Source organism: Sporisorium graminicola, chromosome SGRAM_8 (assembly GCF_005498985.1).
Source record: "Sporisorium graminicola strain CBS 10092 chromosome SGRAM_8, whole genome shotgun sequence".
NCBI classification, from domain to species: domain Eukaryota; kingdom Fungi; phylum Basidiomycota; class Ustilaginomycetes; order Ustilaginales; family Ustilaginaceae; genus Sporisorium; species Sporisorium graminicola.
In genome coordinates, this window is record NC_043738.1 from 869,964 (window position 1) to 891,787 (window position 21,824).

The 21,824-nt window shown below is 58.0% G+C and overlaps 7 protein-coding genes across 7 annotated transcripts; 3 read left to right on the forward strand and 4 right to left on the reverse strand.

Annotated features, from left to right (window-relative positions):
- Positions 1–923: 923 nt before the first annotated feature.
- On the forward strand, positions 924–7,607 carry EX895_006065 (uncharacterized protein; the record flags this gene model as incomplete). Its single annotated transcript, XM_029886657.1, has 1 exon — positions 924–7,607. The coding sequence occupies one exon, from the start codon at positions 924–926 to the stop codon at positions 7,605–7,607; it is 6,684 nt and encodes a 2,227-aa protein (XP_029736970.1).
- Positions 7,608–8,448: 841 nt separating this feature from the next.
- EX895_006066 (uncharacterized protein) lies at positions 8,449–9,290 on the reverse strand (the record flags this gene model as incomplete). Its single annotated transcript, XM_029886658.1, has 2 exons — positions 8,449–8,463; positions 8,541–9,290. 2 exons carry the CDS (start codon positions 9,288–9,290, stop codon positions 8,449–8,451), a joined length of 765 nt encoding a protein of 254 aa, XP_029736971.1.
- Positions 9,291–10,097: 807 nt separating this feature from the next.
- On the reverse strand, positions 10,098–11,828 carry EX895_006067 (uncharacterized protein; the record flags this gene model as incomplete). Its single annotated transcript, XM_029886659.1, has 1 exon — positions 10,098–11,828. One exon carries the CDS (start codon positions 11,826–11,828, stop codon positions 10,098–10,100), a length of 1,731 nt encoding a protein of 576 aa, XP_029736972.1.
- A 426-nt stretch (positions 11,829–12,254) lies between these two features.
- On the reverse strand, positions 12,255–13,229 carry EX895_006068 (uncharacterized protein; the record flags this gene model as incomplete). The annotated part of the gene is made up of 3 exons (XM_029886660.1): positions 12,255–12,521; positions 12,622–12,686; positions 12,752–13,229. 3 exons carry the CDS (start codon positions 13,227–13,229, stop codon positions 12,255–12,257), a joined length of 810 nt encoding a protein of 269 aa, XP_029736973.1.
- A 438-nt stretch (positions 13,230–13,667) lies between these two features.
- On the forward strand, positions 13,668–15,854 carry EX895_006069 (uncharacterized protein; the record flags this gene model as incomplete). Its single annotated transcript, XM_029886661.1, has 1 exon — positions 13,668–15,854. One exon carries the CDS (start codon positions 13,668–13,670, stop codon positions 15,852–15,854), a length of 2,187 nt encoding a protein of 728 aa, XP_029736974.1.
- A 129-nt stretch (positions 15,855–15,983) lies between these two features.
- On the reverse strand, positions 15,984–18,083 carry EX895_006070 (uncharacterized protein; the record flags this gene model as incomplete). The annotated part of the gene is made up of 1 exon (XM_029886662.1): positions 15,984–18,083. The coding sequence occupies one exon, from the start codon at positions 18,081–18,083 to the stop codon at positions 15,984–15,986; it is 2,100 nt and encodes a 699-aa protein (XP_029736975.1).
- A 1,014-nt stretch (positions 18,084–19,097) lies between these two features.
- Positions 19,098–21,395, forward strand: EX895_006071 (uncharacterized protein; the record flags this gene model as incomplete). Its single annotated transcript, XM_029886663.1, has 1 exon — positions 19,098–21,395. The coding sequence occupies one exon, from the start codon at positions 19,098–19,100 to the stop codon at positions 21,393–21,395; it is 2,298 nt and encodes a 765-aa protein (XP_029736976.1).
- Between the last annotated feature and the right edge of the window lie 429 nt (positions 21,396–21,824).

Below are 21,824 nucleotides of genomic sequence, written 5' to 3' on the forward strand. Positions count from 1 at the left end.
GCGTGAATTGGCGCGGCACGCGAGACAGGGGCTAAACAAGAGAAATTTGAACCCTGCCTGAGACGCAGCAGTAGCAGCAGCAGCAGCAGGCGGCGCAAGGCGGAACAGCCGCGCCGGCCAGCCAGCTAGGTAACAACACCGAGAGTGGAGGTTGGAGGCTGAGGCAAACAACCATTCACCCTTGACCCCTCTTTTGACCCTAGCCGTCCGCGGAAAGCAGCTTGTTGATCGCCGCTGGTGCATGGCAGACCCACAAGCGCCTCAGTGTGTGAAAGCTGGCCGAGTAACGGGAAGCGGGTCGAGGGAGGCTAGCTCGCAAAGGACGCCGGATCGAACAATTTGTCGAGACCAACACTTTTTTGTAAAATGCATAACCCCCCATCGAGACAAGCCCTTTTGTACTACACAGTGCTCGAATGATTTGACCGATGTCGGAGAGTGAAGACTGTTTGGGATAGCCGCATCGGACGAAGAGAGCGTCAGAGAACAGGCAAGCGAAGGATCAATGATCGTTCAGCTGCTAAGCCAGCTTTCGGAACAATGCCGAAGAGAGTCCCTGTCTAAAAGTGGAAATGCAAATCGAGTCGATCGGAAAGTGCGTGTCTCAGTTGGCCGAGGTGAGGTTGCCATTTCGTCGACTGCGCATCACTCAAACCTCTCGACACCATCATCTCAACCAGCTCCAAGCTTTGCTACCACACTCACTAGTGGGTTGAGCACAGAAAGCAACTCAAATCTTCATCTCGAATCAGAGATCCCACGCAAACTTAGCACTTCATTTGTGAAGGACACATCGCTCAGACTGCGCGTCGCAACGATGCTTCCCTACAACTGGTAACAAAGCTATTGTTGCCCAAACCTCGACCTTGGCCGACACAAACAGCATCACCACCTACCACGGCAGTCGAAGCACCACCCTCACCATGGCAGGACGTGAGCTGCTGCAGGTCCTCCTTCCGGGCAACGCGGCCATCCTCTCAGCTTCCGTGCCCTCGTCCGCGTCCACCTCGATTCAGGATCTCATCATCGCCCTTCTCACGGATCTCGCCAATGCTAGGCACCTTACAGCTGCCTTCGGGACCCATTTCCGGCCATGGGCATCCGCGACCTCCAACGACTTTGAAAGCTCGGAGAAGTGGCTCATAGATCACCAAGGGCAACTCTGGGGCATCCAGGCGGTCCAAGCGACAGAGCCAAATCATGAATGGATGGAGTCAGAACTTAAGGCCATCGGTGATGGCTTGGTCCCATTACAAGCAGGCGTCTTTGGGTTCCTCCGCAGCCTCGCCCTCGGCGCAAAAGAAGTAGAGCAAAGCGCTGAAGCACACCCGCCGGCCGACTTGTCCTCTCCAACCGCCTTCTCCGACTTCCTCTTGTCGTCGCATCTGCACACACCACGCCTCCGACTGGTTTGCGGTGCTGCCGGTCTGAGAGTACGGCTCCGCTTTGGGCATGTCCCAGAGATCTACGACGGCTGGGACCAGAGGATCCTCTTCCTCCCTGTCGACGCCACCAGTCCAGGCGCAACGGGTGCCGGTTCCACCGTTGCAGAAGCCGTCGAAGCCATTTGCGAAGAGTTTGGCATCCGTCGAGTCGTTCTTCAAGGAAGTAAGTCGGCTCGAGTCGTGTACGCCTTGGCACCGCTTCCTTCCACACCATCCTCTGCACCAGCACCGATGCCGCCGCCCTCTCCACTTCCAGACCTCGCTTCGCTACCGCAATTGCTGCGCACCATGGACGAAGCAGACCCCGGCCTCATGTTTACCATCAGCGCAAGTTGGCTTTCCAAGCTTGGCACCGTCGCACAAGGATTCTCCAAGCATGCTCGCAGACAAGCTTCCAGCGGAGCCACACCCGCACCGCCGACGGCTGCTGAACACGGCCAGCTTGCTCGATCCAATTCGCCCACCAAGCAAAGTGGTGGTGTCAAAGCAGGCATGCTTGGGTTGTGGGGCTCCTCAAGTGTAAGCAAAGCCACTGCGGCTCTCCTTCCTGCCGCCTTCTCACCGGCTACCAAGAATGCCTCCGCTTCGACGGGCGATGTGGACCTAGACGCTCTGTCCATGGAGCTCACCTCTGCACGCTTATCCAGCGAAGAAGACGAAGACGAAGCGGGCGGCACACTCAAAGGCAGCAAGCCGCCCACGCCTGCTCAACCCATCGCATCGTTGCCTGGAAAGTCCAGCTCCTCAGCCGAGGTGCAACCGGGCTGTGCAGCGTCAGGACCAGAAGAGGGGGCCTTAGAAGCGGCTGTCAACGTCCCAAAAGGTCGTCGCCATCAAACGCCATCGGCTACCGCACGACTCAGCAGAATGTTTGAAGGCTGGATGGGCAGCAACGGCGAGCCGTCGTCCCCAACATCGCCAAGCAGGGTTCACAATGCTGCCGAAATGCCCGAGACGCCCACCAATTCAAACGCCCGCCGTGTACCGGGTACCGTTGGCAGGAGTGGAAAGACGTTTAGCGTCAGCGGTCCCCTCGAGCTCGAGAGCGACAGCAGCAACGTGTCGCGCTCGCCGTCCATCGCTTCTCTCCATCAGCTTTCTCCAGCGCCCGAAGACCTCCACAGCCCGGAAGAGCTCGCAGCCAGGTTCGAAAAGCTCATGCAGGATCTCGGCATCAAAGGTACGAGCCGCACAGCGATGCTGGCGCTGCCAGACGACCGCAAGCGCTTCCTGATCAGCCAGAACGAGACAGCCAAGGCGTCAACACCGTCAAAGTCTCGGAACCCCACCAATGCGCTTCAAGGCGACAAGCCTGTATCACCGACGCTCAGTTCCACTTCAGAAACCATGGGTCGCACCTCGATCATCCCAACTGCCTGGTCCAACCGCTTCAGCATCTCTAGTATCGCGACGTGGGCGACCAGCGACGCGCACGGCTCTGGCACAGGCTCGGTAACAGAAGGCCATGACGACGGTGACACGAGCCCGCGTGCCAGCCTGTCTGGCGATGTTTCCAGTCAAGGCAGTGGCAGCACTCGTCCCACAACCATGCTGTCCGAGACCGGCTCGTTTGGATCGATGGATTCTAAGGTGCAAAGCAACGGCGATCATACCAACACCATCAGGGCGCACCACACTGGCAGTAGCGCAGGAGTGACTGCAACCCTGTGGAGCAACTGGTGGGGTGGTGGCAGCGTCATCGCAGGCAGCAGCGGACATGATCAAGGCATCGGCGATGAAAAGCATGTGGCCATGATCCATGTCACCAAACTCAAGGACGGCAAGTTGAGCCGCAAGGATCTCTTCCGACATCTGCTTTCGTTGCGTGTGACGCTCAGCAGCGCCAAACTCTCGTGGATCGACAGCTTCCTTTACTGCGATGGACTGGGAGCTCTCGAACATATCATGCAGCAAGAGACGGATGGAATCATCAGCGGACACAACAGCAGCCGGTCGAGACACGTCGAGCGCAAAGATATGTCTGATGCCATCTTACTCGAGGCTGTAAAGTGCTTGCGAACGCTCATGAACGTTGAGCTGGGCTTCGAAAAGGTACTGGACCAGCCAAACTTGGTCAACTACATCGCCTTTGCCCTCCGTTCTCCCTCATACAAGCTACGACTCCAGGTGGCCGATGTGCTCGCCGCCCTGTGCGTGCTGTCGCTCGACGACGGCCATCGTATGGTCTGCGCTGCTCTTTCGGAACTCAAAGTCGTGTCTGGCGAGCGCTTCCGCTTCGCCTTCCTGGTCGAGGATCTCAAGCCCGAGGCCTCGAGCGACCTGCTCAACGATGCAGATCTTGAAGACACAGATGCCAGTGAAGCCATCGAGTGGGAGTACAAAGCGGCAGCCATGGTGCTGGTCAATGCCATCACCAATAGCCCTGAGGATCTCGAGGAGAGGGTCTCTCTACGCGACGAATTCGCCCGCCGCGGTCTCAACGAAGTCCTCGTCTCCCTCCGCTACATAGATCCACCGGAAGGCTTGGCGACGCAGATCCAAGTGTACGTCGAGGAGAAGCAAGAGGACCAAGACGAGCTGCACGACCGCGCACTCCACCTGCCGCACCGCGAACAGAGCGATGATGCCCTGTCGGACTTGGGCGAAGCCGGCATCATCCTTCGCAAAACTCAAGACGCTCACGAAGACCTCTATCCGATCATGATCTCGATCTTGCGACACACGTCGAGCATCCTCGACCGTGACATCGATCATCAGTTCAAGACTGATTTGCTGTTTGTTGTCGAAAAGTATCTAGAGCAATCCGTTGACGTTGCCGACTTTGACGAAGGCTGGAGGAGCTTCATGCGCTCCTACCTCGCCAACATTCAGCACTTGGTCGGAAAACAGGCCATGATCAAGGCCAACCGGATGAGCGATACCAGCACGGTTCCGAGCAGCTTCATCGAGGAGCTTGAAGGCTTGCGCGCCAAAGTCGAGGAGCTCAGCGACGACAAGGCCAAACTGAACAACAAGCTGAACGAGCAGACGGCCGAAGTGCTTACCCTTCGAAGCTTGCCGGGTGCCGCTGCGCTTCGCAAAGATGTGTCCGACGAAGACAGTGCCCCCTCTGGCGTGCCATCGACGCTGCCAAAGCGCGGAGACAAGGAGAGCTTTGCTGGCGTAATCCAGCGCCTTGTCGCCAAAGAAAAGCAGGTCCTCGAGCTGCAGGCCGAGCTCGACCGTCTATCGTCCGCTGCACGCCCCAACGAGCGCACAGATGGAGACGACCGAGCAAAGAAGGATCGATTGGAGCGCAACCGGCAGTGGACCAACCTCATGGACGAGATCGCGCGTCACAAGGAGCAGCTAGCAGGCGCCGAGGCCAATGTTGAGGCCAAAGAGCGAGAAATCAAGTACCTCAAGCGCGCCCTCGAAACGGTCTACGGACGTTTTCAGAACGGCATCGCACAGGCTCAAGAAGAAGCCGAGGCGAAGGACAAGGAGCAAGAGGCTGCCAAGGAGGCCACATCGGCAGCCAACTCGGAGATGGAAGCAGACATGATGGCACGCCGCACCATCGAGGCGCTCAGCAAGAAGGACGCCGAGATTTCAGATTTGCGTGCTGATTTGGCCAAGCTGCAAGAGAAGGCGCTACAGTCAATGGAGGCGGCCAAGTCTACAGAGCAGACCGAGACGCTGAGAAGTCAGCTCGGCGAGAAGGACAAACAGATCGCCAAGCTCAAAAGCGAGATGGCCAAGTTGCAGGCGCTCCTGCTTCAGCTTCAGATCCAGCCTGCTGCATCGGAAGCGGTTGCTGCGGGTGCTGCACCGGTGCATCGTCAAGCACCAAGGCCGCCCGGTGCTCCTCTATCTCAGAGTAGAAGCGCTGCTACCAGAATCGCGCCACTACCACCTTCACAGGCTGCTGTTGGAGCGCCAAGCGCAGATGCGATCTCGGTCGGCACAACTGCTGCGGCTCCGCCTCCTCCGCCACCGCCTCCGCCACCGCCTGCCGTTGCTGGGTTTGCCGCGTCGGGTCCTCCTCCACCCCCTCCCCCTCCTCCGCCGCCCGCCTTCGCAGGATCACCGTTACCACCAGCATTTGGAGATATAGGTGCACCGCCTCCGCCGCCACCACCACCGCCGCCGCCGGCGCTGCTGTCGCAAGCAAGCGCGTTCGGAGGACCACCACCGCCTCCACCTCCCCCTCCTGCTCCAGGTCTCGCAGGCGGGGGACCGCCACCTCCTCCACCGCCTCCCGCTTTCGGTGGTCCAGCGCCGCCACCACCGCCGCCTGGTGCACTTGCAGCACCCAAGCCACCGCCCTTGCCTCTCATCCCCAGAAAGAAGCGCAAGGCGCTCTTCTGGAACAAATTGCCAGCGCACTCGCTCTCGAGCACAGTGTGGAGCGATCTGCCCAAGACGTCGGTCGACGTGACGCGGGAGATCGATCGTCTCGACGAGCTCTTTGCTGTCGGAAGCAAGCCCGTGGCTGCTGTCCCTGAGGCCAAGCAGACCGGGCGCAAGCTGAACCCGACAACTCTTCTCGATCTTACTCGGGCGCAGAATGTTTCGATCGTGCTGACGAGGATCAAGGTGCCGTTTCCCGAGCTGCGCGTTGCTCTGTTGCAATGCGACGAAACCAAACTCAGCGTTGACAACCTCAAGAGCATCAAGTCGTGCCTGCCCACGGCGGAGGAGCTGGGGCTGGTGCGCGACTACGACGGCGATATCGGCGGCCTAAGCAAGGCGGATCAATTCTTCAAGGAGATGCTGGGCATTCCGCGGCTGTCGGAGCGTCTGGCCTGCATGGTGTACATGCGAAAATTTGAACTGGACTTGGAAGAGATCAAGCCAGATCTGCGCACTCTCAAGCACGCCGTCGACGAGATCAATGCTAGCGCCAAGTTCAAGTCGGTGCTCCACACGGTGTTGACCATCGGCAACGTGCTCAATTCGTCGACGTTCCGAGGTGAAGCCGCCGGATTCCAGCTCAGCGATCTGCTAAAGTTGAAAGATACCAAGCCGTCGCAGCCGACACCGGCGACACCCACGCTGCTACACTATCTTGTTCGGGTGCTCAACAAGACAGACAAGTCGCTCGTCGGGTTCCTGGACGACTGCTCACACGTCGAAGCGGCTGCGCGTCTGTCGACGACATCTGTGATGCAGTCTGTCACGGCGCTGATTGCGGGCCATGGTATAGTGCAGGAGGAGATGGCCGTACTGCAAAGGATTGGAATCTCGTCGCAGAGTGACCGGTTCGTTGACGTGACCGCCGAGTTTTTGCGAGCGTCGGGGCCGCAGATCAAAGCGTTGCAGCTCGCGGGGACGACGGTGCAGGCGAGTCTTACGAAGCTGCTGGCGTACTTTGGTGAGGATCCGAGCCAGGCGAAGCCCGAGGACTTCTTTGGGCTCGTGAGCAGTTTTGGGCAGGCGCTGATGCGCGCAGAGGAAGACACGCTGCAGGCGGATAGGAAGGCCGAGTTGGAGGAAGAGAAGAAGCGGAAGGGGTTGGCGGGCGAGGGCAAGTTTGGGCTGCGCATTCCGCAGTTTGGGCCCGAGGTGCGTGGTCCGCTCAATGCCGCTGCCAAGGCACCGCCAACGAGCGGGCAAGAGCAGCTCGATGCGATAGAACGACTTTCACCAGTCGACGACGTAACGCCGACATCGTCACGCTTCCAGACGTCGTCGGGTGGTGCAGCGGATGGCAAGGACAGCGAGAGCGGCGGAACGCTCAAGGCCGCCGACAAGCACGCGGATGCAGGCAGACGCTCGTACCGCGGCCGAGGCCAGCTGGACGAAGCGATCAAGGAACTGCGTGCCGGTGCGGCTGGTCGCAAATTAGCCAACGTCTTTGCTGCCCGCGACGGCGCCTCACCGTCGCCCTCGCCATCGAAGTCGCTGTCTAAGCCTGGATCGCGTATGTTCACGCGCCCTGCGCCAGAAATCGATGTGACGGCCGAAGAAGACGAGCAGGAGCTGCAGCCGGGTGGAGGCGGAGGTGGGACGATCGGAAGAACGCGTTTCTCGCCCGGCACCTTGCGAACCGGCGGTGGTGGCAACGCGAGTGGGAGGGAGTCGATCTACGGGACGCTGTCGAGTAACCCGAACGGCACGCTGAGTGGGCGCAAGAGTTTGAGGATGAAACAGGGCGCGTCGCGGAGGCCCTTGTCGAGGGTGTTTATCACTGGGGACCCGGTCAATCGGGATGATTGATGGGGTGGCGGTTCTGCAGTGATGGAGTTTGTAACGAATGCCATGTTATGAAGTTGATGACGTTGGTTCAGTTGGAGCGTGTAGGTTGTGGTGAGGATTGAAAGAATATGAAGTCTGAAACAGTCGAAAGGGGAAAAAAACTCAACTCGGTCAGGCTGCTCACTTCACACACAACTTTGCAGAGACACACCAAACCAGCATTTCATGGCATCTCGTGGCAAACACAAGCGTCTACGCCTTCTTGGTGCTAGGCACCATGGTGACCACCTCCTCGGCACTGGTCGGGTGAATAGCGCACGTCTCCTGGAAATCCTTGACGGTGGCGCCCATCTTGACGGCGACGGCGAAGCCCTGCAGCATCTCATCGGCGCCCAAGCCGACAATATGCAAGCCGACGACCTTGTCACCGGGACCGACGACCATCTTGAAGGCCGAGGGGGCCTTGTGCTCCAACATGCCGTAGTACATCGAGGTGAACTTGGACGTGTGCGTCTTGACGTTGTCCTTGCCGAATTTGTCGATGGCCTCTGGTTCCGAGAGGCCGACGGTGCCCGACGTCGGGTGCGAGAAGATGACGGTGGGGATGTTGTCGTAGTCCATGTGGTCGTCCGAGAGCGACGGGTGGCCGTAGAGGCGGTTGGACAGCTTGCGGCCCGCGGCGATGGCTACGGGCGTGAGCAGCGCCTTACCCTGGATATCGCCGATGGCAAACAGATTCTTGACGTTGGTCTCCTGATACTTGTCGACAACAATATTGCCGCCCTTGTCGAGCTCGACGCCGACGGTCTCGAGACCCAAGTTGTCCGTGTTGGGTCGTCGACCGATGGCCCACAGCAGCACATCAGCCTCGATCGTGCTGCCCTGGTCCGTGTGGATGGTGAGCGGCCCACCCTTGGTGCCCTCGACCTTGGTGATGTTGGTCTGCTTGTGCACGTTGAGTCCCGTCTTGGACATGTAGTCCTGCAGCGTTTCCGAGATGATCGGGTCAAACGGACGCAAGAAGGTATCGTGGCGGATGAGCAGGTGCGTCTCGGAGCCGAGCGTGTTGAAGATACCAGCGAGCTCGACAGCGATGTAGCCGGCGCCGACGACAACGACGCGCTTAGGCTGTTCGCGCAGCTCGAAGAAGCCGTCCGAGTTGATTCCCAGCGAGGCGCCGGGGATCTTGTCGTCCGAGGGGATGATGGGCCGTCCCCCGGTGGCGATGACGACACGATCGCCCGTCACCTTGTAAGTACCCGCGTTGAACGAGCCGTCCTCGCCACGCAGGGTGACCTCCACCTCGTTCTTGCCCGTCAACTTTCCGTGGCCGGACAGATACTCGACGCCGTCCTTGTCGAGGTTGTGGTCGTAGATGCCGTTGAGCCTGCGCACGTACGCATCACGCTTCTCGGCAAAGTACTTCCACGAGAAACCGGGCACTTTGGGCTTATCGACCACATCGCCAAATCCGTACTCGGGCGCCTCCTTGAGGTGCTCACCGATGTCGGCAGCGTGCCACATGAGCTTCTTGGGCACACAGCCGACGTTGACGCAGGTACCACCGAGACGACCGTCCTCCTCGATGACGACGACTTTCTTGCCGTAAGCAGCAGCACGGCGCGAGACACCCATCGCACCGGATCCACCACCAATGACAACCATGTCATAGTGGTTCGACGAAGGCTTGGCGACGGGAGGCATTTTGGCGGTTGCAGACGTCGAGAATCGCGAAGAGGAAGAGGAGAGGTGAGTGGAGGTCTGCTGAAGACGGCTCGCAGCAGAAGCAGCAAAGGTTGCAGACGACGTCAGCTTGTTGATGTTGGTAGTAGCAGTGGAAGCGAGACTGGCCGACGAGATGGTTCGGATGGTGGAAAGAGCTCTCGAGGCACGCAGCACTCGCAGCGAACTGGAAGAGGCAAGGAGCGGTATCTTGGAGGGATTGCTACCAAGAGCGACGTTGGAGGAAGGGAGCGTATGCGTGTATGTGAGAGAGTATCTGAGAAGAGCGAGTCGGTGAGCAAAATGGTAAGCTGAGCAAAAGTAGCCTAGCCTTCTCACGCTTATGACGGCATTCCACGACAAGGCACGAGCCAACAGAGAGAAAGCGCGACATTTTCGGGAAGTTGCTTCTCTTCTCTGCATTGGCAGCCGTTTCAGACGAACGAAGCATGCAAAAATTGGCCTTCTGATTTCAGCAAAATCTCGATCGTGTGCGGATTTACGACAGCTTGGCTGCTCTCGTCCGCGGGCCCTCTCACGCTGAGCTGAGCCGATTCGTATACAGCCAATGCGGCAATGCAGATCCGCTTCGATATAGGGTCCTCCTGCTCCTCCCATGTCCCAGCGATTGTAATTCGACAATGGTATGCCCAACATACATGGTCCACATACTCGGAGGTTTCAAACGGGCCAATTTTGTCAGATAGGGGTATAAATCGGTTCGTTTCCAACTCGTGTACTGGAAACAAGACACATCGTGTGGGGATTGCAGCGCTGCAATGCTCCCGGCTACTTGTTGCGACTCTTGCTATTCGGCTTCATCCACTTGGGCAGCTTAAACTTGCGATCCTTCAACGAGCTCGCTTTGGTGGACGCCGTGTGTGTGCTGCTCGACGAAGGAAGCGTCATTGAGTTAGAAGACTGGATCGACGTATCGGCGGCCAAAGATGCGCGCCTGCTGGTCTCGGACGCTCTTGTGACCGAGAGCAAAGCTGCTGGTGCCTGATCTTCGCGAGAGTTGCGTCCCAGCGGGCTTCCCGCTTCATCGGAGAAGACATTGATACCTCTCGAGACTCCTGCGTTTCTGCTTGACGATGCTTCGCCACTCGAGCCACTGCCACTGCCACCACCGCCGCCGCCAAAGATGCTGAGCGTCGACAGCGTCCCTCCCGAGGCTCGTCTCTCGGGCAACGCCGCACGTGCTAGACGCAGACGCGCCTCTTTGCGCGCTACAGCTCGGTTGGGAGTGATGTCGATGATATCATCCGGATCACTACCTTCGGCTTCTTCGTCGCCTTCACCGTCTCGCTCGTCTTCCTCCTCCTCATCGTCGTCGTCGATCACCGACCCGTGCAAGCCAGCAACGCCAAGTTCCGCGGCACCGGGCGATCTCGAATATAGATCTGAGCGCGCCGAGTCGCTGCGACTCATGCCGCGTGCCGACCCTGCTGCTGCTGGTGAGCGCGCGCTGCGTACACTGCCTGGTTGAAGATGTGCTGAGGATGAGCCTTGAGGCGTTGTGGGATCAGAAAGCGTGCTTCCATAGCCGCGTGGGGTCGAGGGCCCTCCGCCGAGAAGAGGCTGGTCGCTGCCATCCGCCTGTTCGTTGCGGGAGAGGTTCGAGATGGGCGAGGCAAGCAGCGTTCTCGCCTGTTCCACGTCAGCAGCGTGGGGCGCAGCTGCATGCTCTCCAGCACCACTGCCCTCAGCAGCGTTTGCGTCAAGCCTGCCCTGCTCACCCTCACCGCCGTCCTCGGAAGGATAGAGACTATGCGCGTCCACACCACGCTGGAAGTACGGATCGTCGGCCAAATTCCTAGCCCATCGTTTCGCCTCAACAGGATTGCCGCCCGGTGGAATCTTGACGCCAACGATCGCAATGTACAAGATCCATTCAAATAGCGTAAAAGCCATCTGTGCGCCGACGAGGATGGGCATGGTGGGCTCGAAGTTGCGGAATGCATCCGGCCAGCGCCATTCTTTCGAAGCGAAGAGGCTCGGTCGAGAGGGAGGCGACGTTACGAGGTTATTGGGCTTTGGCCTGGCTTGGAAGAGCAGGTTGGCAACCGAGACGTAGAAGAGAGCGCTGAGGATGCTGGTCGCAGCTACAGTCACACCGAGTTGGCGGACACGTCTGCTGATGCCGACGATAGCATAGGCGCATGCTCGTGCGATGGAGAAGGCGATCACCAGCAGCACGATTTTACGACGCTCCCAGGCACCCTTGTCCAGTGTTGCATCGCTGTTTTCGTTGGCCGAGCTCGTCATGACAGGATCGTGAGGTTGTTGCTCCGGCTCATTGTGTTTCTCTTGCTGGCGTAGAACGAGGATGCCGAGAGTGATTGTGGTCGCAATGTCGAGGGCAGCGACCAGGGGTAGAAGGAAAACCAGCCTTGGTCTTGCCGAAGGTGCTCTCTGAGCCTGGTCAGGTATCGCTGAGGAGTCATCGAGCGGCGCAGAAGATGGCACGAGGATATAAGAGCCGGCTCGTGGCGGTGATGGCTGTGAGGTGGACGACATAATTGATCAGCTGGAACAGACACCGCAAGCTCGCTATGAAGCATCCATAGCCAGGGCCACTTCGCCGGAGCCGATTTTATAGATGGGAGCTAGTTTCCCACGATTCCGATGGATGGAGACGGAAGCGATGGTGATTGTCGAGACAGAAACGTGATGATGGCACGTTGTCAAAAACGTTTCTGTGCTGGCAACATCAAAAGCCCCTTTTTTTGGAGAGCTTGACAGCTGCCAGAACCAACACAAGCGCGCGCGCTGTCGGTCGGCGCCTTCCGAGATAACGTTCCGCTGCGTCTTTGGCAAACCAAATGTGCAGGGTCCAACACCCGACCTCCTCGGCTGTCACTCGACCATCCTGCTCCTGCTCCTTCCCAGTTCTTCAGTCACGCTTACTCACGCCATGGTCTGCTGCACTTTCTTTGTATCAAGCTATTCTTGTAGGTGACCTTTGAAACCAATACAAACCCAGAACTGCTCTCTGGACTCTTTGCGGCTTGCATCCATCTTTTCGGCCTTGACGAAATGAAAGTACTTCTGCAGCACCTCTTTGCGAAACAGGTCGGCTTCTTGCGACATGAAGTACTTCATCACGAGTACAGAGCAGGTCGAGGCAAGCGAGTTTGCTGTTCTTCGTTCCGGGTTCTGCTTCTGCTTGAGGTCAAGGTCGTCGCGCTTGAGTGTCTGAACGGCAAAGCTCTGGCGGAGGAAGGGGAGGAGGAAGAAGAAGACGTCGTCAGTACAAAGGCATCTGGCTGTCCTTGCTCGATCTCGGACGCTCCGCCAAGGCTGCACTTACCGTTGCTGCACGGCAAAGCTCCAAAGATGCTTCGGTATCCACGATCGGATTGCCCGTCGTGTTTGCTGTGCGTTGTAAAGAGCCGTTTCAGCTTGTTGCACATAAAGCCTTTTGTACGTTCAGCACTCACCCATCATATCGCTGACGACAACATTGACGAACCCATCTGCCTGCTTTAGGTCATCCTCATTGGTTCCAACACCCAGCGCTGCCTCCGACACCAGCTTCCTCAGCTTGTCCTGCGTTGCACCGTCCAAAAAGTCGCCTTGGATCGATGTGACACCCTCGATCTCCACAACCGGCAACAGATCCAGAGCGAACACGAGCGGTATAATCCTCGTTCCACCCGCTTTTCCAATCGACCTGCTACGCGTACGCTTGACAATCGCTTGACTCCATCCCCCAGGCGCAGCACCTAGGTCTACGATCACGCGTCCAGGCCGCAAAAACCTGTACCGATCGTCCAGCTGCAAGAGCTTGAATGCCGACCGGGCTACATAGTCACTTGATGATGCCGAGAATTCTTCATCTTCCACCAAACCCTGCTTCTTAGGGCTAATAGAGCGAGACCGTTGCTTGACGTAGACGTCGGCCTTTTGTCGTTGCATGTATCGACTCGAGGAGCCTCCCCGTTTCGAAGATGCATACCGAATCGAATGCTGTTGAAGCTCGATTGGTGTACATGGTGTGAGAAGTCGTACTGCAGGATGACGTATGCCAGCACCGACAGCGGCTACCGATGCCGCTCGCAGCAGCATCTCTTGCAATCACGTAGGGTCGATACGACCAGGGGTCGTTGCGAAGGAGTTCTTCCTCCTCCACCCGTTCGCTCGGTCAAAAGCAACACCGAACACTCAATTTTCGAACACAGCCCAGCCTCGAAAATTTAAAAAGAGGTTTCAACCGCCGGTCAATTCATGCCGGCACGTGGCTGCAGTGTTCGCACAGATCTTCCTCAACTCCTATCTCAACCCATGAAAGCACGACGTGAGCGGGTCTATTCCTCTTGACCTTTGACCACGAGCACCTAAGGGTAGCAACCCAACATGGAAAACACAATTCTTCTCGCAAAAAGGTCGGAGGCTGCTGGCCAAGTCACCGTCGACACCACCCGCACCTCGCTCAACGGCTTTGGCGTCTTTGCCATCATCGTCTTTGCCGTTGTATCGCTCATCGTCATCCACCCCCTGCGCATCCCCATCCCCACCCGCATCGCACGCTTCCTACGACGAACGGCCCGTAAAGTCTGGCTCGCCCTCGCAGGTCCGCCGGAGACTGAGCAGCAGGACCAGGATGCGGTCGAACGCGAGTTGAGCAGCATCCATGCGGACGATGACGACAAGGCTCCGATGCATCTCACCATTGACCACGTCTCTGCGCCCCTAATCGGTGTGTTGGTGCTTCTCGCAACAACCACGATCGGTGGAGAACAGGTTAAGCAGGGTATTGTTGGTGAGGATGGGATCGAGCCGTACGATGTTCTCGCGCTGTTCATCTCTTTAGCCTACATTGCGATCAGTCTGGACGCTACCGGGTTGCTGCGCTTCCTTGCGTTTTTGATCTGTATCAAGGCTGGCAGACAGGGACGCGAGGCCAAAGGCAAGACGCTTTTCCTGCTGCTGTACTTCTTCTTCTGGTCCGCAGGCGTGCTTGTCGGCAACGATCCAGTCATCTTGTCTGGAACCGCCTTCTTGGTCTACTTTACGCGCGTAGCGGGGATCAGCCCGCCCGATGCGTGGATCTGGGCCGAGTTTGTAGCAGCCAACGTTTCTTCAGCGGTACTGGTCAGTTCGAATCCCACAAATCTGGTCATTGCTACCGGATTCGACGTCAACTTTATCACGTATACCGCTTACATGGTCCTGCCTGCCTTCGGGTCAGCCGTTGGCGGGTTGGCGGCCATGTTGGTGTTCTTCAGAAACAGAGAGGAAGGGGGATCATCCAAGGCTGCAGAGGACGAACAGGACAAGTCAACAATTAGGAAGTTCGTCGAGAACGTCCCCGTCATCGGCAGTCGAATCCAGCGTCGATCCAGCAATAGTCAGATACGACAGCGTTCTACCGCTCCTGTCGACACTGCCGATCGATCCTACACCAACGGCGACGGCAACGCCACAGCGGAAAGAACAGGCGGTACAACTCCAGCATCTGACACCGCCTCCACGACGCCTATCACCACTAAAGTGCACAAGAAGAGTACGCAACCGCTCATCTACATCCCCGAAACCATCATCCGTCCGGACGTCGATCCGCGCGCTGCACTCGTAGACAAGACCGGCGCCATTTTTGGAAGCATCGTTATGGCTGCTACGCTGGCCACGCTTGTGGGCACCTCGGTTGTGGGCGGAGTCAAAGTGTTTGAGATTGCGGTGCCGGGGGCGGTATTGTGCTTTGTAAGGGATGGCGTGGCGGATTGGCTGAGGTGGAGAAAGCTGCAGCTGGAAAAGACCAAGCCGGAAGAGATTGGCGAGGGCGTGGCTGCGGAGGGCGAGAGTGGCAGGTCGAAGACGGCGGCGAGGGTGGTGGAGGAGATCGAGCTGGACACTGTTCCTGCTGCGGCTGATGGTGATGCTTCTCGTGGCGAGGGCAAGCACGCATCTTCTTCCGCAACGACACCGACTTCTGAATCTGCACCGACACGCAGCCGCAACCCGCTCCGCCGGTGCATCCATGCTCACCACCGCCTCACCACCATCTTCCCCACCGTCACCATCGTTCTCTCGCGCCTTCCCTTCCCCCTCCTCCCATTCGCATTCTCCATGTTCATCTTGGTCCAGGCCCTCGCACACGTCGGGTTCATCAACATCCTCTCGTCCGGCCTCGGCCGCGTCTGCTCTGCCGGCTATGTCCCCACCGCTTTCTTCATCAGCTTCCTCGGCATCGTCCTCTGCAACATTGGCGGGACTAATATCGGCGCCACTATCTTGCTGACCAAGTCGGTACGATCGCCGTACTTCGCCGCAAAGATCGCTTCGCTCTCGCAGAGGGATCAGGAGCTCGTGATGAAGGTCGCGCAGTACTCGATTGCTTTTGGCTCCAACGTGGGCGCGTTGGGTGGTACCTTTGCGGCTAGTCTGGCAGGGCTGCTGTGGCTGGGTGGCTTAAAGCAGGGCGGAATCACAGTGGGTGCGGGTCAGTTCTTGAAGTGGTGTGCAGTGGTCGTGGTGCCCAGCACCGTCATTGGGATTGCGATCATTGTGGCCGAGGTGAGGTACTTTCACGTCAGCACTTAGACCCGACAGAGTTCTTCAATCACACAACACGATCGCTTATAGACCATAATCCAGTCTGGTCAGTGTGATGGAAAGGAAGTACATTGCAGTGCATCGAAGCGACAACCTTGAAAAGTCATGTGGAAGAGCCTACAAATAGTGTCGAAGCGAATAAAGGAGTACTTTGCCCCTCGTGTTTCCAATAGCAACGTACTGGCTACCCGGACTGAAGTCGACTGCACTCACGCTGCCTAGCGGCGTGCCCGATGTCGGCCAGTTGCTAAACACACGCATGGAGGGGAAGTGCACCAGTCTGAGCGCATCCCTCTTCGCTTTGGACGCAATGGCAAGGATCTGGCCATCGCCGTTCCAACGCATCGTCGTCGTGGTCGTAACGAGGTTCTCGATCGTCTTGACCGGGTCCATGTTGCCACCGGGAACCTTACCGGACGCTGCGTCGTCGACTGCCCGCGACGAGGCGACCGAGGCGCTCGAGAAATTGTATGATTCCTGCGGGCGCTTGTAGACATTGACAATGCCACCCTCGCTGCCGACAGTCCAGAATTTGCCGTTGGGCGACACTTCGAGTCCTTTGGCGCCAAACGAACCAGGGTCGTTCCAGATGGATGTGCATCCGACCTCGAGACCCATATTTCTGATATCCCACAAATGCACACTTCCCTCCGTAGACATGGTCAAGAGCTCGACATCTTTGCCCGTGCCAGTGACGCCAATACCCGTACCCCGATCGCCCAGCACCGAGGCAGCATCCCAAGTGAACCCAGCAAGCGGAGAGTTCATACGCACACCTCCGATGCGCGTTCCACCAGCAGCACCCGATCGACCCCAGTCCAGCAAGTGCACCACGCCGCGCCTGCCCCCAATTGCCAGCAGTCGATTCCCTTCTTCAGCCGTGTGCGGCTGGAACTTGGCATCCGAAAGATGGAGCTCCGCAGTGTCTTCCTCTGCCGACTGAGAGTGGAGCGAGCCAGCGCCTCGCCAGGGAAGCGAGCGCACCACACGGCCTGCCTGCAAGTCGTAAGCATACAGGAACGGACGTTTGCCCGAGATGAGTGCCGACGAGCCCGACGGGTGGAACGACGCGTGTGTGATAGGCAGGTCCGGCACGTGAACGGTCTGCACCAGCGGATTGGTCTTGCCGTCGATCTGGAAGAGACGCACGCGACGGTCGCGCGAGGCGGTCATAAGCACACTGGCACGCGGACTTGGGTGGAACCGAACCATCTCGATACCCGGCAACGACTCCTCGGCCGCAATGGCGTGTGCGTTCTGTGCGTCGTTGGCGTTGCGAAGTCGATCGAGTTCAATCTCTCCCGCCCTGAGCTTGCCGCGCGCCTTGATGGATTTGGAGGCCAAGCCGTTGTTGCTGGAACCGTATCCTTCAACGAGCCCAGTGTCACTGCGAAGGAGATCGTGAATGCCCTTGCTAGCATCTTCGTTGGTGATGACGGCTTCGCTTGTGATGTCGAACTCCTCTGGCTGCTGTTCAAGTGAAGTAAGACGGAACGAGGCCCAACCGGGACGGGGATGGAGCTTTTCGAATTGGGCTCGCAGCCGGAGCTCGTACTCGAGACCACTGATTTTTTTCTCGCCAAGTTCTTCACGGAGACGTCGAAGACGTGATACACCCACACGAGAACCGTTGGCGGCGAGGTTGTTGCGGCGTGTGAGGTCGATGGTGAGAGCTGCATCGTCCGGGTCGGTCCATACGCATCGCTTTGTGCGCTTTGGCTTTTTGACGTGCGTTTGACTGGGGCCCGAAGAAGCTGCATCGGTAGCGATTCGATCGACAAGGATATCGTCGTCATCATCGTCTTCGCTCTCCGATCCAGAGGATCGGCCGGCCTGCTGATCCTCAAGCTGCCCATCATCGTCGCCTCCTGCTGTGTCGACCATGAAAAGGTCGCCATCGGCTACGAATTGGTTCTGTGCTGCATCATTTCCCTCATCGTCGCTGTCGTTGTCTTCTAAGGCCTCTTCACCTGTTGTGCGCTTTGACGTCGATGGCTGAGAGAGAAGAGAAGAGGAGCCGCCAAAGATGAGCTTTTCAAGATCGAGCTCGTTGCCGGCGGGCGGCGGGGGTGGACGCTTCTTGCGACTGCCTGGCAAAGTTTTGACATTATCGCCTAGCACTGCTTTGGGTTGAGGTGCTTCTGTGTCGATGCTGGCTGCACCAGCCTGTGCAGTGCTGTTGTCGTTTCTCGACCTTTTGCGCGAAGACTTGGCCATGATGGCCGACTCGTCAATGGGGGCTTGCCGTGCCTGGGAGTGGCCTTCCACGTGCGCGGCTGCTACAATGCAGTATTTCTGCGTCTACTGTGTGCAGGTGGCTTCGAGGGTTCTGTTCGTTGTCGAATGTAATGGGAGAATCGCGAGAAGAAGTTGCGAAGAGAAAGTACGAGAGCAAAGCAGGAAAAAGTCAAAGGCTCCACACCCTTCTCGACAACCTCGAAAAAGTCGAGCCAAAACTTTCAAAAATGTCCGACTCCTTCTCTCTTGGGCCCTGAATTACAGCAGCATGACTAATCCGAAAATCGTTTCTTTTGATTAGAAATCCACCGTCCAAGGGAGCAGGAGGCATTCCTTTTGCGACCCCGGCAGAAGTCGGCGTCCCGAAGTTTTTCAGGGTTTTTGCGCCATTTTTCGAGATTGCCATTGCCACAGCGAGAACAAATCAGCTGAGGAGCGAGCTAGAGCAAGCATTCTTTCGGCGTCAAGATCTAAGCTGAAAGAGGGAAAAAACACAGCGCATCTCCACACTCTCGGTTCGAGACCTTCCAGCTAAGATCCATGCTCAAACCCAAGCAGAAGCGAGACACAGTCAGTCATTCAGTCGGTCAGGCAGTCAGTCAGACAGTCAATCAATCAATCAATCAATCAGTCAGTCAGTCGGTCAGTCAGTCAAGTCAGACGTCTGTGAGCTCGCTCATTGGAAATCAACCGGAACAAGCGAGGGTTAAGCGCCGCCGCCGCTTTCACCTTCACGTCTCGCTCTTCGACACGTTCGCCTTTTCCATCGCCACCATCAGCTCGATTCAACTGGTCACCCACACCTTCGTATACAGGTGGCGACGAGTACAAGATCTCTTCAAGCAGCACCTCTGCAAACACGACTTCGTGCTTCGAATTCAGACCGCGAGATCAAGAGCGACACTGACGCTTTCTTTGTCACAACCTGTCCCTTAAACTTCCACACAATCACCAGCTGGTCCGCTCTGACTTGCTCATAAGACACAAGCTATCATGTCGCCCGTACAAGATCATAGCACAGCTGCCTCGGCGGCGCACGGCGAGCAAACCTCGGCACCATCCTGGAGCGATGGCTCATCATGTCCCGTTCCTCACGCCAAGTCGCAGCCGCTGCCTCCTGGTCACCCCCCGGTCCCTGATGCACCTGCCTCAACTCTGTTCCCGCCCACCGGCTCTCGTTGCATCTTCTACCGCTCTCCGGAGGACCTCGCACAGACACCGCCGCTCTCTCGCTCGGCGTCCTCGTCCATGCTTTCCTCCACCACCACGCTTCCATCGCTCCACGAGCTTGCCGTCACCCACAACGCCTCTGCCTACGAGTTCAACAAAGCGCAGATCCTCGATCAACAAAGGAAAGAGGCCAACATCAACCCGTTGCCTTCCGACCGCGACGGTCAGCTCGGTCTCGATCCCAGCTGCACCCTTGTCCTCGCCAGTCGCAACAGTCAGCTGGCACTCGTTCAGAGCTCGCATGTGAGCGCCATGCTCGAAGCACGTTACGGCAAGTCGTCGCCGCTCTTCCGATCGCAGGTGGATCAGCTGAACAGCGCCTTGGATCTCGGCAGCAGCGAGGCATCCCCTTCTCCATCTCCGTCCCCATCCTCGCCACAAGCCTCTTCCCCGACAGTCCGTTTACAAGAGATCGGCGACGAGCACTCGCACGATGACGTTGCGTTCCTCCACGACCTGCTGCAAGGCTTTCAAGAAACAGCGGACGCACCGCTGCGTCCACATACTTTCCCCATCACCTCCATGTCGACAGCTGGTGACCAGAATTTGCGATCGCCGCTTTACGTCATCGGTGGAGAGGGCAAGGCTATCTGGACCAAAGAGCTCGAGGTGGCACTCGAACAAGGCGCTGTCGATGCCATTGTTCACTGCCTCAAAGACGTGCCCACCGCTCTGCCAAAGGGACTCGAGCTCGCTGCCATCCTCGAGCGCGAAGATCCTCGTGACGCTCTCGTCGTCAAAGACGGCTTGCCATACAAGGTCCTCGACGAGCTTCCCGTCGGTTCGGTCATCGGCACCTCGTCTGTGCGTCGAGTAGCGCAACTACGACGCAGATACCCCCACCTCGTGTTCAGTGACGTCCGCGGCAACATTAATACGCGTCTTGCGAAGCTGGATGCTCCCAACGGTCCCTACACAGCCTTGATTCTTGCGGCTGCCGGCTTGATTCGGCTCAACTTGCACTCGCGCATCACAGCCTTCCTCAGCTCGCCTGTGCTGCTGCACTCGGTTGGACAAGGCTCGTTGGCCATCGAGGTCCGTACACCGCCCGAGGGTGCGGATCCCACCACCAACCGGGACGCACGGATCCGAGAGCTCGTCCGTTCCATTGGCGATTGGCGAGCCACCTTCCGCAACGAAGCCGAACGTGCCCTGCTCAGGGAGCTTGAAGGCGGCTGCTCGATTCCCGTCGGCGTCGAGACGCGTTTCGATGACCATGACCAGGTCGAAGGACAACGCTCCGAAGCGATCGCGCTTGTGGATGACTTTGTCACTCAGGGCGACGCTAGTGCCAAGGCAGATTTGCCAAATGGCGGGGTACCGCTCATCAAGGACGGACACACAATCCCGGCCAGCCAACTCTCTGGGACCAGCGAAGCACCTACGTCGCCTCCGCAGCGCCCACCGCTCGAATCGCTCGCCACAGGTATCCAGGAGATGGAGACTGCCAGAGCGCAGTCCAAGTTGGCCGGAGTGCCGCAGAACGCGACCACGATTGCCGAAAAGATTGTCTCGACGTCGTACAGCATCGTCGACCGCTCGACCCCCGCACCAGAGGGTCGCACCCTTCATCTCGACGCCATCGTCGTCTCGCTCGATGGCACAAAGGAGTCGCGCTACTCTGCCTCCAAGCATTGCTACACAGTTCAAGATGCACGCGATCTAGGTATACACGTAGCTCACGAGCTCGCGCACAAGAAGGGAGCGCGCGCCATCCTCGAAGAAGTCGAGCGACACCGCAAGCTTGCCGAAGCAGCGGACCAACGTCGACGTGACGAAGCAAGAAAGCGAAAGGCTATGGGTCTGCCAGGCGGTGAGCCCAACTCCAACGGCGTCGCATTGGCGGCCGAGCACGGAGACCTCAACGCTCTGAAGAAGTCCAAGGACAGCTGGATGCGTGGACAGACCGAGATCAGTCTCAGTGTAGAGCTCGAAAAGTTCAGGGAGGTCCGTCATGCTACGGGAACGGGTGGTCAGGCGGATGCGTCGTGCGACCCACTGGAGATGGATCGACGAGGGGTAGCGCGCGATGATGGTCAGCCAAAGGCTTGGGAGGTCTAGCCATTGTTGGCGACCGGAATGGAAGTGTTTCTAAGTTGTCATCTCGCACACAAGACTGTACTTTTTTAATCACTGTCACACCTTTCATATGCATTCTCTGTGTTTTTGTCCTTCATTGCAGTCACCCTGGTGCTTTTTGCCTGCCTTGAGAGCGCTGTGGAGCGTCGACATAGCATCCAATGCTATGATGATGGTAGCGCGGTGTATCGTGTTAGACCTACAAATGAAGCAGGCACGTGCAGGCTCTGAAAGAAATTCCTACAGTAAAAGCCCGGATTGCGGACAAAAGCTGCAGCTGAGGAAAATTTTGAGAATTTTTTCCTCTGGCAACAGCAGACCGTGCGTTTGAGGAGGACTTCTTTTTCTTGCGCCGGAGCGACTGCGACTGCTGTCGTCTGCCATTCGAAAGCCTGTATGAGGCCGTCCTTC